Here is a 15,560-nt window from a genome sequence, read left to right as displayed (position 1 = left end):
TTGTCGGACTATGTCACAAGCCAAATCCAGCATCCATTAAACTCTGCAAGATATATTTCCTGCACTGTTCGGGATGTTCCTCTTAGTAATTTGTGCTTAGTATCCAAAAGGTGACTACCCTAACTTTAACAAAGATTCAAAGCTTGGATCAGAGACTCTAACCAGTACCACAAGGCAGGCAGACCTGTTTTCCTACTCTTTGTATGGACTTGCCAAGCTCCCCTGATGTTGCAGATGGGGAGTCAAGACCAAAGATGGTGGGCAGGTGAAATGCAGTGAGAGGCTAAGCCATATTTGGATCAAGGCACGTTTTGAAAGTGGAGGCCGTATAGCCTAATGGTCTGTCATTCAATTAGGCTATTGTGGTGTTCATTGTGGTTCTAATCCTAGGATGGTTGGCGGAGTGTTCATAAAGACCACGGATAGCTTTTATATTGAACAAAGCTAAATATGTACTTCCATTACTTAACTGGATTCGACCTAGATAATAAACAGTTGATAATAAACAAAAAATCTACACTCACCTACTACTAATCTCTACACTAATACATGAACTATGATCTTCTCTCACTCAAACTATCTGTCCACCAGTCAATCTTCTAGCTTTCTCCTCAACCTCTCACCCACAAGGCTTAGCATCGGTGCTTTATATAGTTCTACATCTAGCTCCTCCTAATGGTTGATTTGGACATAACATTAACCCTTACAGTTCTGTACATTTATCATAATGTCACAGCTACGGCTCATTTCTAGCTCCAAACTCCATCAGCTCTATGTCTCTTCATACCCTTTTATTCAGTCTACTATAACAAACATTTAATGTGGGAAAATGTGAAGTTGTCCTTTGGCAGGAAGAATAAAAAAAGCAGAGTACTACTGAAAGGGAGAATGGCCACAGAATTCCAAACTGTAGTAGGATCTAGGTGTTCTAGTGCACAACTCACAAAAGTTTAGTATGTAGGTACATCAAGTAATTAAGAAGGCAAATGGAATGCTATCATTTATTACGAGAGGAATTGAACATTAAAGTAAGGTTGCTATACTTCAGCTATACAGGGCATTGGAGAAGGCATCTCGAATACTGTGTGCACCTTTGGTCTCCTTATTTAAGGAAGGGTGTAAATGCATTGGAGGCAGTTCAGAGGAGGTTTACTGGATTGATACCTGGAATGAGAGGGTTGTCTTATGAGGAAGGGTTGGACAGACTGGGCCTGTTTCCACGGGTGTTTAGGAGAGTGAGGGATGATTTGATTGAAGTTTATCCGATTCTTAACAATCTTGACAAATTGGATGTGGAGCTCGGGGAGTTTCTCACCGGTAAATCCCACACTTGGAACCCCACATCAATGCCTCTCCATTACTCATCACTGGGGCAGCACGGTAGCACAGTGATTAGCACTGTGGCTTCACAGCGCCAGGGTCCCAGGTTCGATTCCCCGCTGGGTCACTGTCTGTGCAGAGTCTGCACGTTCTCCACGTGCCTGCGTGGGTTTCCTCCGGGTGCCTCCCACAGTCCAAAGTAGTGCAGGGTAGGTGGATTGGCCACGCTAAATTGCCCTTAGTGACCAAAAATGTTAGGAGGGGCTATTGGGTTGCGGGGATGGGGTGGAAGTGAGGGCTTAAGTGGGTCGGTCCAGACTCGATGGGCCAAATGGCCTCCTTCTGCACTGTATGTTCTATTACCCTATTACTCATCACTATTACCCTCTCTATTACTCACCACTATTACCCTCTCTATCACTCACCACTATTACCCTCTCTATTACTCACCACTATTACCCTCTCTATCACTCCCCATTATTACCCTCTCTATCACTCCCCATTATTACCCTCTCTATTACTCCACTATTACCCTCTCTATCACTCACCACTATTACCCTCTATTACTCCACTATTACCCTCTCTGTTACTCACCACTATTACCCTCTCTATTATTCACTTCATGTTCCCAGCCCTCACTGGGTAAAGAAATTTCTCCTGAATTTCATCGGAGATTTATCAGCAAATATCATGGGCAGGATTGTCCGTCATGCTGCACCCGTTTTCTAGTGCGGCACGGCCCGCCGGCAGCAGGGTCTTCTGTTCTGGCAGCCGGCCAATGGGGCTTCCCATTGTGGGCACCCCCACGCCTTCGGGAAATCCGTAGCATGAGTGGGCTGCCGGTGAAGTTCCCGCCGATGGAGAATCCCACCCAATATATTTATGATCTTTCAGTTTAGACTCCTCCGAACCAGTGGAAATAGTTTCTCCATCGCTATGCTACTAAAACCTCCTCCTTATTTTGAAACCTCTATTAGGCATCCCCACCCCGCAAAGATTGACCAATCACCATATTAAAAACACCATTTCTTCTCCAGCCTCTGCAGGTTCTTTGGGCAGAGATTTACTGCCACACAGGCGTAACCCAGTATCCATGTTAAAGTCAGAATTTCAAAACAATAATGACATTTCTCACCTATATTCTGTCATTCCCATTCAGAAAGGAAGCTGCCTAGTTAATGGGAAATCTCAGTTGCGGCAACTAGGGGAAAGTCGATGCAATAACAGGACATCTTTTGGCAGCACGGTAGCATTGTGGATAGCACAATCGCTTCACAGCTCCAGGGTCCCAGGTTCGATTCCGGCTTGGGTCACTGTCTGTGCTGAGTCTGCACATCCTCCCAGTGTCTGCGTGGGTTTCCTCCGGGTGCTCCGGTTTCCTCCCACAGTCCAAAGATAGAACAGTACAGATGTGCAGGTTAGGTGGATTGTCCGTGCAGAATTGCCCTTAGTGTCCAAAATTGCCCTTAGTGTTGGGTGGGGTTACTGGGTTATGGGGATAGGGTGGAGGTGTTGACCTTGGGTAGGGTGCTCTTTCCAAGAGCCAGTGCAGGCTCGATGGGCCGAACGGCCTCCTTCTGCACTGTAAATTCTATGGTTTAATTCTATGTTTATCTCACTCAGGGTACAACAAGAACAGGAAGAGGAAATGAAATGTGAGCCAAAATACAGGTGTGTACAATAAAGCAGGTTTGCAACAACCTCACGCCCCATTGGTGGTACTCTTATCGTCAGTCTTCCATCTCCAGCCTTGTTGCATTACTCCATGTCAGTGCTTACATGCCTATACGGGCGGCACGGGGGCGCAGTGGTTAGCACTGCTGCCTCACGGCACCGAGGACGCGGGTTCGATCCCGGCCCCGGGTCACTGTCCGTGTGGAATTTTCACATTCTCCCCGTGTCTGCGTGGGTCTCACCCCCACAACCCACAAAGATGTGCAGGGTAGGTGGATTGGCCACGCTAAATTGCCCCTTAAGTTAAAAAAAATTAAGAATTAGGTACTCTAAATTTATTTAAAACAAATAAAATATAAGTACTTACATGCCCATGAAGATCTGTATTAAGCAACATCAGTGCACAAGTTAGTGTGTGTATACCATCTGTCGAAGGGGAAAAAAAAGGTCTTACACGGGATGACTGGTTTGTACAGCATCAGAAAGAAACATCTGGCCTCTCCCAAAGTTCAAGAGAACTCACATTGACATCAATCTCTCCCAACTACATCCATTTCTCATGTCGGAGAGATATGCGGCTCCCAGTTCTTAAAATGTGTTCTTTCATGCGATGTGGGCGTCGTTGGCAAGGCCAGCATTTGTTGCCCATCCCTAATTGGCTGGTTTAGCTCACTGGGCTAAATCGCTGGCTTTTAAAGCAGACCAAGCAGGCCAGCAGCACGGTTCGATTCCCGTACCAGCCTCCCCGAACAGGCGCCGGAATGTGGCGACTAGGGGCTTTTCGCAGTAACTTAATTGAAGCCTACTCGTGACAATAAAGCGATTTTCGTATCATTTTTTCATTGCCCATAGCTTGCTGGGGCATTTCAGAGGGCAGTTGACTGTCAACCACATCAGGGCGGCATGGTGGCACAGCGGTTAGCGCTGCTGCCTCACAGCGCCAGGAATCCGGTTTCGATTCCGGCCTCGGGTGACTGTGTGGAGTTTGCACTTTCTCCCCGTGTCTGCGTGGGTTTCCTCCGGGTGCTCCGGTTTCCTCCCACAGTCCAAAGGTTAGGTGGATTGGCCATGGTAAATTGCCCCTAGGTGGGGATAGAGTGGGGGACTGGGCCTAGGTAGGGTGCCATATCAGAGGGTCAGTGCAGACCCGATGGGCCAAATGGCCTCCTTCTACACTGTAGGGATTCTATGATAATTGTCTATCTGTAAGTCAGACCAGGTAAGGATTGTAGATCTCCTTCCCTAAAGGGCATTAATGAACCAGATTTTTGTTTTACAAAGATCTATGATATTTCACCATTACTAACTTTCAATTGCAAATTTTATTACCCATAGATAATCGGCGAAGACCATTCGGCCCATGGAGCCTGCTCGCCATTCAATGCGATCATGGCTGATCCTCCATCTCTCCCCATATCTCTTGATACCATATCTCTTGATGCCTTTAGTGTCTCGAATTCTATCTTTTTCTTTCTTAAATACACTCAGTGCCTTGGCCTCCACAGCATTGCAAGATAGTGAATTCCAGAGGTTTACCACCCTCTCAGTGAAGAAATGTCTCATCTCAGTCCTAAGTGGCCCACCCGGTGTTTGGAGATGGTGACCCCTTGTTCCAGACCCCCCTCAGCCAGAGGAAACACCATCTAGCTGCATCCCTTCTGCTCAGCCCTGTCTGAATGTTAGACGTTTCAATGAGCTGAATTGAATTTCAATTTCACCAGCTGCCGGGTTGGGAATAGAGCCTCTGTCCCCAGGTTATTAGCCTGGGTCTCTGGGTTACTAGTGTGCTGACAATACCACTACACCACCTCCCTGGTAAAAAGGTCAAGGTTGCCCACCTCTGCCATCTCCCTGCACAGCCTGTTTCCCTTTGCTTCTGTTTGTGGTGAATGTGTAACCACTATAAATTCACACTGTACATTACTGTGTCCCTGTGGGCTCCATCTGGGAGCCGTTGCGTGGCTCTGCCCACAGGGGGAGATGAGGAGCATGTACAGGGCTCCGCCCCCAGCAGGAAGTAGAAGTGCTGCGGTCTTACGAGTCCGCCCTCAGTTCAGTTTAGTCGCAGGCAGGCTCAGTTGTAAGCCGATTAAAGCCACAGTTTACTTCATTCATGTCTTTGAATGAATTGATGGTCGCATCACTGTTTTCGATAAAAAATATATTAAGGAGTGATATTATAGAGGTGCTTAGTGCCATGAAAAGACAGGACACAATCAGACCATTTACAGTGATCGTGCACATTAAACGTAAGACATTTAGGACAGAGAGCCGGAGGATCAACCTAAACCTTTCTTCACAGAGTGTGGTAAAATTTTGGAACGGCACAAGCAAAGTTAGTGATTGAAGGAAAACAGTGGTGCTAGTTTGTCAGTACGTCGCCTAAGCATAGCAGTCATTGCAAATCATTCGCCTATTTTCCAAACCAGTGAATTTTCAATTTCATCAATCAGATTTCCATTTCCTCTCCTTAATGGCAGATTTTTTGTTTTGCCCAGTCAGAAACATATCCCCCCCCCCCCCCCCCCCCCACCCCATATCCCCCCCCCACATCAGAGTCGGTCATCCCTCAAGCCTCTTGTGACATTCAATTATATCCAATCTGATCTGCCTGCCTGGGTCATGAATACCGATATTTAATAAAAACCTTTCCGTACCCTCATGTCAACATTTAAGAATAAGCTAGATGTATGACTGAAGGGAAGAAGGCGGATAAAGGGATGTCAGAACTTGGCAAGGTTACCGGATAATGGTGTACTGCCTGGGTGAAGCATAAGCACCAATGCAAGTTGGTGGGGCAGAATAACCTGTTCTCGTGCTAGAACTGCTGCATAATTCATTTCCCAACGTGTGAGGTAGTTAAATCACCTCCATGTCTGAGTCTGGGCCCAGATGGTTTAAATGTTTGAGATTCTGTCAAACAATCTGTCGAACGCTTCAAGGAAGGGTAAACACAGGAATCAGTCCTGAATGTCTTAGCATATGGACATCACTGGCTAGACCAATATTTATTGTCCATCCCTAATTGCCCTTGAGAAGGTGGTGGTGAGCTGCCTTCTTGAACCGCTCCAGTCCTTGTGGTGTAGGTACACCCACAGTGCTGTTGGAGAGGGAGTTCCAGGATTTTGACCCAGCGACAGTGAAGGAACGGTGATATATTTCCAAGTCAGGATGGTGAGTGACTTGAAATGAAAAAATGAAAATCGTTTATTGTCACAAGTTACTGTGAAAATCCCCTAGTCGCCACATTCCGGCGCCTGTTCGAGGAGGCTAGTACAGGAATTGAACCGTGCTGCTGGCCTGCCTTGGTCTGCTTTCAAAGCCAGCGATTTAGTCCAGTGTGCTAAACCAGCCCCTCCAGGTGGTAGGGTTCCAATGTGACTGTTTCCCTTGTCCTACTAGATGGTAGTGGTCGCGTGTTTGGAAGGTGCTGTGGAAGGAACTTTGGTGGGTTACTGCAGTGCATCTTGTAGATGGTACACACGGCTGCCACTGTGCGTGGAGAGTTTGAATGTTTATGGATGGGGTGCCAATCAAGGGGGCTGCTTTGTCCTGGATGGTGTTGAGTTTCTTGAGTGTTGTTGGAGCCGCACTCATCCAGGCAAGTGGAGAATATTCCATTACACTCCAGACTTGTGCTTTGTAGATGGTGGACAGTCTTTGGGGGGTCAGGAGGTGAGTTACTCGCCATGGGATTCCTAGCCTCTGACTTACTCTTACTTCAACAGTATTTGTTTAAATACATTTAGTGTACCCAATTCATTTTTACAATTAAGGGGCAATTTAGCACATCTTTTCGGCACATCTTTTGGGTTGTGGGGGTGATATCCATGCCGACACAGGGAGAATGTGCAAACTCCACACGGACTGTGACCCAGAGCCGGGATCGAACCTGGGACCTCGGCGCCATGAGGCAGCAATGCTAACCACTGCAACACCGTGCTGCCCCATTCAACTGTATTTACATGGCTGGTCCAGTTCAGTTCCTGGTCAATGGTAAACAATGGAAAACCTATAGATAAGCTATGCAAAAAGTTTCCTCCCATAGTCCAAATATGTGCAGAGCAGGTGGACTGGCCATGCTAAATTGCCCCTTAGTGTCCAAAAGGTTAGGTGGGGTTACTGGGTTACGGGGATAGGTTGGAGCCTTGGGCTTAAGTAGGGTGCTCTTTCCAAGGACCAGTGCAGACGCAATGGGCCAAATGGCCTCCTTCTGCACTGTAAAAAGTCTATGAATCATGGTCCAGGCACACAGGGAATAAGATCATTTATAAAGTGTAAAATACACTTAGACATGAAGAGGGAGCTACGTTTATCGAGGAATTCAGGTAATTGCTAGTAAGAATGAAGGACAAGTGTTGGAGTGTACTGCATCAGAACAATTGAAAATTTACTGCTCAAAAGAAAGCCATTCAGCCCATCATTTCAGTGCCAGCCGTGAAAGACCTATACAGACTAATCCCATCTCCCAATACTTGGTCCATTGCCCGATGGGTTACAGGACATCCTGTGTCTATTCAAGCATTGTTTTGTTGCCTATGATGAGGGTTTTTAATCTCTCCCACCCTTTCTGGCATTGGGTTCAACGCCCCCACTACCAACTGATCAACACCCCTATCATCTTTCGGCCAATTGCTTCACATCAGTGGTCTCTGAGCTATTCACCTTGCTGCTCAGGGAAACCGGGAGCTCCACTCTACCTCAGTCCTTTATAATTTTATACATCTCAATTAAATGTTCTTTCAGCTTCCTCTGTTCCAAAGAAAAGAACCTCAGCCTATCCAATCTTTCCTCAGGTGTTAAAAATTATTGGCCACAAATCCTGGTAAATCTTGTAAATCGCACAAAGGAAAAGAATAAGCTTGTCCGAGGGGACACAGGAATGGATGGAACAAACCGGGAACGGTCACCATTTTTTTCCTTCACCCCAAGCTGACCTCCAGCGCCCCCTCCTGGCCATTGAAATGAAGTACAAAACTGTCCATCCACTGGCGGCTGAAGTGGGATTCTCACTTGGAGCTGGCATAAGGGATTGTTTTAGAATGACAAGTAGGCTTACATTAACACTGCAATGACGTTACTGTGAAAAGCCCCTAGTCGCCGCATTCCGGCGCCTGTTTGGGTACACGGAGGGAGAATTCAAAATGTCTAATTCACCTAACAAGCACGTCTTTCAGGTCTTGTGGGGGGAAACCGGAGCACCCGGAGGAAACCCACGCAGACACAGGGAGAACGTGCAGACTCCGCACTGACAGTGACCTAAGCCGGAAATCGAACCTGGGACCCTGACGCTGTGAAGCAACAGTGCTAACCACTGTGCTACCGTGCCGCCCGATTGCAAAGTCTCCCACCTCCACATGCTCCACATACACATCAGCAGTTTTTCCTTTGGACCCCCCCACCCCCACCAATATATTTCTAACTAATAAATAAACAGAAAATTGACAAACAGACACATTTTATTCCAATATCCCGATGAATTGCCCCCTGCAATTACTCAGCAGTGTCCACCATTAATTCCTGGAAGCTCCCAGTTGATCTGTGAGGATCGGCAACCTTTGTGAAGAGAGCGTGATTTACACAGATTAAAAAGAGCATTGAGCCGTTTTTCCGTCACCGCTTGTTTATTTTTGATTGCAAGGCCATTAATCAGCTTCTTGCCCTGGCTGAGAAAAGCAGATCTTCCAAGTTCATGAGAAAAATGGCAGGGCGCGATTTTCCTGCTGCCGGGCTGGGGGGGGGGGGGGGGGGGGGGGGGGGGGGGGGTGTTGAACCTTGCCAGGACAGCCTGCTGCCGGGCTGGGGGGGGGGGGGGGGGGGGGGGTGTTGAACCTTGCCGAGACAGCCTGCTGCCGGGCTGGGAGGGGGGGGGGGGGGTTGAACCTTGCCGGGACAGCCTGCTGCCGGGCTGGGGGGGGGGGGGGGGGTGTTGAACCTTGCCGGGACAGCCTGCTGCCGGGCTGGGGGGGGTTGGGGGGGGGGGGGGGTGTTGAACCTTGCCGGGACAGCCTGCTGCCGGGCTGGGGGGGAGGGGGGGGGGGGGGGGTGTTGAACCTTGCCGGGACAGCCTGCTGATGCAATCCCACCCTCAGGGACCGTTTCCCAGCGGTGTGATTGGACGTGGGGCTGGCTTCCTGACGAATGAAGACAGCCAAATTGACCGCTTAACGGCACCTTTGAAGGAGGTTTTACCCTTCCAGTGGCATTTTGCTGGTGGCATAGTGCCCCCCCCCTCACCCCCCACCCACCGGAACAGCTGCCAGCTTCATAGAGGCCCCAACCCCCCAATAAGCAGGGGCTGTGGGCTCACATTGCCCCCCACTGGCCATCCACAGGTGCCTGCCTGCATCCCAATTCCCCCCCCCCCCCCCCCCCCCCCCCATTTACTTCTCTCGTCCTCTCATTCCCCCACCCGCCTCAGCGGCCGCCGCCCCAGATCGGGGGGGCATGCAGCATCCACGTTCCGCCAGCCATCCTTAACCGGCTCGGGACTACCCTGTTTCTTGGGGGGGGGGGGGGGGTCTGACACTTACCCTCTGCAGGGATGGCATCCGGGTTGCACTGGTGATATCTGTGTGAAAAGTGGATCAGCACCCGCTCCCTCTCCTGCGTCTCTCCCATTAGTGCAAACTCCTTCAGGAAAACTCTGCGGAAAGACAATATAAACCAACACTTCATCACACAGTAAAATCGCACCATCCCTTCTCTTAGGCCCTACCCTGGAGCTAATAATGTGCCGCACATGTACCATTAGGCGGCATCGCAAAGATCCAACAATTGAGTCGGCAAAGGTGACTGTTATTTTGCACCCACTCTCGCTCACTTCTCCAAGGCCAGGAATTAAACTCAAACAAAAACAGAAAATGCTTCCCCAAGGTGACTTCCGGTGGCGGCCATGGAGTGAGTGGTCACACATAGGGCAGCTCCAGCTCGAAGGCAGTGGTTTGGGCACGTTATACCCGTTTGGGGGTAGTTCCGGTACAAATGTGGTGCGGAAGGTGTAGAGGGAGAGGTTCTCCCCAGGATTGGCATGCATGTCTACCGGCTACCAGACCCGACAAAAAACAGTTTAAAGACCTGACTTAAGGAGTTGGAGGGGACCTGCGGCACAGCAACACATTTTTGAGAATGGCGGAGGGGGAAGGGTCGCCGGCGTTGGGAAAGCCCCAGATGGAGCAGTTGATGGCCTTCATCGAGGAGGAAGTTCACCAGCAAAGGGAGGAGATGCATGGCGACTGGTCAAAGGCCACTGAGGGAGCAGTGCACCTCTGCGAGGATCACTGGACAGGATGGAGAAGTGCCTCAAGACGCACGAGGTGGAGAAGGTGATGCCCAACCAGAGCGATCGGATCATGTCCCTAGAGGCGGAGGTGTGGATCCTGGGAGATCTATGGAAGTCGCTGCGAGTGAAGGTGGAGGAGCAGGAGAACCGGTCCAGGCGCCAGAATGTGCCAATTGTGGGTCTGCCAGAGGGTGTGGAAGGAACGAGCGCCACCCTCTTCCAGGGGGTGTGGATGGAACGAGGATGCTGGCTGGACTGGTGGAGGAGAGGGTGCTGGACAAGGCCCCAGAGGTGGATCGGACCCACAGATCTCTGAGGTAGAAGCCAAGAGCGGGGTGATTTTGCGGTTGCACAAGTTCGTGGAGAAGGAGAAGATTCTGAGATGGGCCAGGGGGAAGCGAGACTATGAATGGGAGGGGAATGGTGTCCGGATAGATCAGGACATTGGCGACATTTGACACTGGCAAATAGGTATGCAGGATTCAACGGGGCCAAGGCAGTGTTGTACCGACGGAAGATTTGGTTTGACAAAGAGTCATCCAGACTCAATATGTTAGCTCGGTTTCTGTCTCCGCAGACGCTGTCAGTCCTGAGGAGATTGTCCAGTGTTTTCTGTTTTTGATTCAGATTCCAGCATCCGCAGTGATTTGCTTTAACCAGGGATTACACTGAGGTTTCTCTCTCATCTTGACTCATTCTACATATTGACTCTCTGAGGAGAATGCTGTCTTCTCGGTTTGCTTTCAGCTGGGAGTCTTACAACACCAGGTTAAAGTTCAACATGTTTGTTTCAAACACGAGCTTTCGGAGCACTGCTCCTTCCTCAGATGTTCATTCACCTGAGGAACGCGCAGTGCTCCGAAAGCTAGTGTTTGAAACAAACCTGTTGGACTTTAACCTGGTGTTGTAAGACTTCTTACTGTGCTCACCCCAGTCCAACGACGGCATCTCCACATCATGCTTTCAGCTGAAGTAATAAGACATGAGGGAGGATTGTACTGGTTTGTTTGCCATGGTTGGGAAATCATTTGAAATAATCCCAAAGATGTGCAAGTTAGGTGGGGATACGGGGTTGCAGGGATAGGGCAGGGGAGTGGGCCGAGGTAGGGTGCTCTTTCAGAGGGTCGGTGCAGTCCCGATGAGTTTTCATAGAATTTACAGTGCAGAAGGAGCCCATTCGGCCCATCAAGTCTGCACCGGTTCTTGGAAAGAGCACCCTACCCAAGCCCACACCACAACAACCCAGTAACCCCACCCAACACTAAGGGCAATTTTGGACACTAAGGGCAATTTATCGTGGCCAATCCACCTAACCTGCACATCTTTGGACTGTGGGAGGAAACCGGAGCCCCCGGGAGGAAACCCACGCAGACACAGGGAGAACATGCAGACTCCGCACAGACAGTGACCCAAGCCGGGAATCGAACCTGTGACCCTGGAGCTGTGAAGAATTGTGCTAACCACTATGCTACCGTGCTGCCTACAATTCAGTTGAATGGCCTCCTTCTGCACTGTCGGGATCCCATGGATTCTATCTCTGAGATTTCCTTGGGAGAGGAACCTGCCTGTGGTAGCGTCCCCACAATATAGTTGCTCCCTCTCAAGGCTACACACAGAGAGCTGCTGCCAGAATATTAGAGATCCTCGCAAATTAATCCGAGTTTGAGATGTTTCCAGAAACCTGTCTATATTTGCAGGGGTGCCTGGGAATATGCTAACATTTAAAGGAGGTTCCCTGAACACATTGGTATGTGATCGGAGATGGGGAGCAACGAGGGGTTAGGGGGGCAGCAAGCCAATATTTTTAAAAGGTTTCCAATGCCGCAGACCACTTAATTAAAGGGCAGCCTTTCACAAACGTGTAAAGCATCACTGACTATGTCGCACTCCTTCACTATAGCACAGACATCTCAGCTCAGATTGTGTGTTCAAATACTGGAGTGGGGTTTGAACCCACACCGCTCTGGTGCAGAGGTGAGCATTCCACAAGCTGAGCCAATAGCTGTGTCCGACGACTCTCATAATGACCACGCCACAGATGATGTGCAATTTGTTATCTGGCCTTTGCCGTGTTGGGTTGTATGTTGGCCCTGCACCCGAGGGAGGAGCAGAAATATCTCTGCTGTGGACCATCATCAGCTCTGCAATCCAATGCCCTAATTCTGGGGTTCCAATCAGGGCGACGCATTCAGCCTCTGAAAAACCATTCACCGGAATGCCATTTATAACAGCAGGGATTGCTAATGTGAGAATTTGCGCTAATTGCCCACAAATTGGACTTTTATCACAGTGTCTGATTCTGCTGTGCACCAATACCAGCAGAAGGGAATGTTCAGAACATAGACTTCAGACATTGTAAACGTTAACATTTATTTTATTTGGTAACTGAACATAAAAGTCATAAAAATATAGGACCAGTAGCAGGCTCTTTGACCTCCCAGGGCTGCTCCACCGGTCAATAAGGTCAGAGTTAATCTTCCTGCAGCCTTAACTCCACTTTCCTGCTTGGCCCACAGTAGCCATTGACACCCTTGTCAATCAACAATCGGTCTAACCAGCCTTGAATATATTCAATGGCCCAGCCTCCGCTGGGATAGAGAATTCCAGGCCTCAGAAATCCTCTGGAAGAAGAAATTCCTCCTCATCTCCGTCCTCAATGGGAGACCCTTTATTTTGAAACTGTGCCTAAAGTTCTAGATTGCCCCATGAGGGGAGACACCCTCTCAGCATCTACTGTCAAGATCTCGATCCGATCATTCTTCTGAACTCCAGTAAGCATAGGCCCAGCCTGCTCAACTTTACCTCATAAGACAAACCCTTCATTCCAGGAATCAATCTTCTCTGAACTCCCCCAATGCATAGTGTGTCCCTGCCCAAGGAAGGAGACCAGGATGGTACACAGTATGTTGGCTGTGGCCCCACCAATGCCATGTACAGTTGTGAGGAAGACATTCCATTCCTTTTGCAATAAAACCCAACATCCTGTTTGCCTTTCTGATTGCTTGCTATATCTCCCATTGTATGTACTTTTTAAGCATGGCTTATCAGACGCTGCAAATGGATTTTATTTACCTAACTTTTTTAAAACCAGGTTGAAGCAGCTTAAAAATCTTTCAATGTGTAAGACTTTATTGTCACCGTTTATCTGACTTCATTGTTCTTTGATGTAAAAGATCCTCCAACAAGATTGTTCTGACGTTTGAAAGATGCTTAAATGTAGACAAAGGACTGGTTTCTATTTCTTACCTCAGAGCTTGATCGAGACTCATTCCCGTGAAGTCAAAGAACCTCAGGTATTCCTCGGCCACCATCTTACTGAAGTCATTACTGAAACAAGAAGGAGAGAGTAAAGAAGAGGGGGAGAACGAGAGGCAGGCAGCCTGAGAGAAAGGGAGACAGAGAGGAATGAGAAAGACAGAGAGAAGCGAGAAGGAGACAAGTAAGGGTTAAGAGTTTCTGCGCAGGACGCAAAGGGGGAAACCGGCAGAAATTGCGCCCAGAATTATACCCGCTTTGAGATTGGTTTCTTTTCCCTGGTATTCTGCTGAAACCCATTCACAAAACAGTGAACCCAAAACCTGGCTTGAACCAGCGTTTTAAAACGGAACTTAAAACCTGTGTTGATATGTTCAAGAGTGGTAACCAGGCGCAGTCTGACTGACACACTGAAAATGAAACTATCACAAAATAATAATATTTTCAATGACAGTCTCAATCCACTGTCCGCTAGTCGCCCAATTCAAAATGAGCGAAAATTACTTTTAAAATATACACCGCAGTACCTGCTAGTCATATTGAGATTAACCTCAAAATTAGATTCCAAATTTATAATTGTGTCCTCGTGCCCTAAAGGGCCAGCTTAAATTTATGAACCTCCCCAAAGGGCCAGCAAAGAGGTGCAGTTAATTGAAACTCACAAGTGTTAATTGATTCAATCCAGGCGGGGGGTTCAGGGCCTCAGCCAGGCACCCACTTCTTTAAACATAAACAAAAAGTTGCAAAAAAACACACGAGATACACAGAATCTCACTTGCGCTTAAAATCCCACAGACCTTCACCCCAGTTATGTCAACTGAGGGAGGTTTATGTTGCAGAGAGAACCAGAAACCACAGGCCCCAGCGCGTTTGAGAAGCATGGTTGGAAGTGGAGATGTATAACAGTAGTGCAGTGGTTAGCACTATTGCTTCACAGCGCCAGGGTCCCAGGTTCGATTCCCGACTTGGGTCACTGTCTGAGTGGAGTCTGCACGTTCTCCCCGCGTCTGCGTGGGTTTGTTTCCTCCCACAAGTCCCGGAAGACGTGCTGTTAGGTGAATTGGACATTCTGAATTCTCCCTCCGTGTACCCGAACAGGCGCCGGAATGTGGCGACTAGGGACTTTTCACCGTAACCTCATTGCAGTGTTAATGTAAGCCTACTTGTGACAATAAAGATTATTATTATTATAAGATACAGGAGCAGAATTAGGCCATTTGGCCCATTGGGTCTGCTCTGCTATTCAATCATGGCTAATCCCATCCTGGCCTCAACTCCACCGTCCTCCCCGTTCTCCATAACCCTTCAACCCATTACCAATTAAAAATCTGTCCAACTCCTTAAATTTACTCACTGTCCCAGCATCCACCGCACTCTGGGGTAGCGAATTCCACCGGTTCACAACCCTTTGGGAGAAGGAGTTTCTCCTCAAATCTGTTTTACATTTTCTACCCATCATCCTGAGACTATGGCCTCTCGTTCTAGAATGTTCCACAAGGGGAAGCATCCACTCCACTCTACTTTATCCATTCCTTTTATAAAGTAGGGAGCGAGAGAGGGAGAGACTTTCAAAGATAGAGAGAGTGAGAGAGGGTCTAGGCCACAATAATATTAAAGACAAAGTCAAGTGGGGGGGGTCAGAGAGAGAACGACTGTGACGAAGAAAACGTTCACAAACAGGGGTAGGAAACCAACTGGAAAAACTGAATGCGAGAAAGGGAAGAAAGAAAATGAGAGAGGAGAGCAGAATACAAAACACAAAGGCAACGGGACTAAAGTAGGAGACGAGAAAAAGGGCAGAAATAAAAGAACGGATGCAGAACTTCACAAAGTGCGTAATAAAGGCAATCGTTAGGAACAGAAAAGAAATAAGAGAGGCAGAGAGGACAGGAGAGAAGAGAGGAAGGAAGGATGAAAGGAGGGAAGGTAGGGAGAGGGAAATGGAACAGAGATGAAAAGAGAAAGGAGGGAGGGGAGAATCGTCACGACTTGTCTTGCCACATGTTAAAACATCGATGCAGCAGCGTCC

The 15,560-nt window shown here is 48.5% G+C and overlaps 1 protein-coding gene across 5 annotated transcripts in view; it reads right to left on the bottom strand.

Moving 5' to 3' along the window:
• The window catches only part of LOC119956059 (PH and SEC7 domain-containing protein 1-like), a 174,326-nt gene that overhangs the window by 50,709 nt on the left and 108,057 nt on the right, over positions 1-15,560 (bottom strand). For all 5 annotated transcript variants that reach the window (XM_038782871.1, XM_038782873.1, XM_038782872.1 and 2 more), the window contains 3 exons: positions 13,523-13,603; positions 9,528-9,640; positions 3,362-3,420 (listed from right to left, as the gene is read on the bottom strand). In XM_038782871.1, coding sequence (XP_038638799.1) covers positions 3,362-3,420; positions 9,528-9,640; positions 13,523-13,603 — 253 coding nt within the window. The remainder of the gene's footprint in view (positions 1-3,361; positions 3,421-9,527; positions 9,641-13,522; positions 13,604-15,560) is intronic.

The sequence above is a fragment of the Scyliorhinus canicula genome, chromosome 22 (assembly GCF_902713615.1).
Source record: "Scyliorhinus canicula chromosome 22, sScyCan1.1, whole genome shotgun sequence".
NCBI classification, from domain to species: Eukaryota; Metazoa; Chordata; class Chondrichthyes; order Carcharhiniformes; family Scyliorhinidae; genus Scyliorhinus; species Scyliorhinus canicula.
Note: the sequence above shows the minus strand (reverse complement) of the source record. Positions and strands in the feature narration are given on the sequence as shown.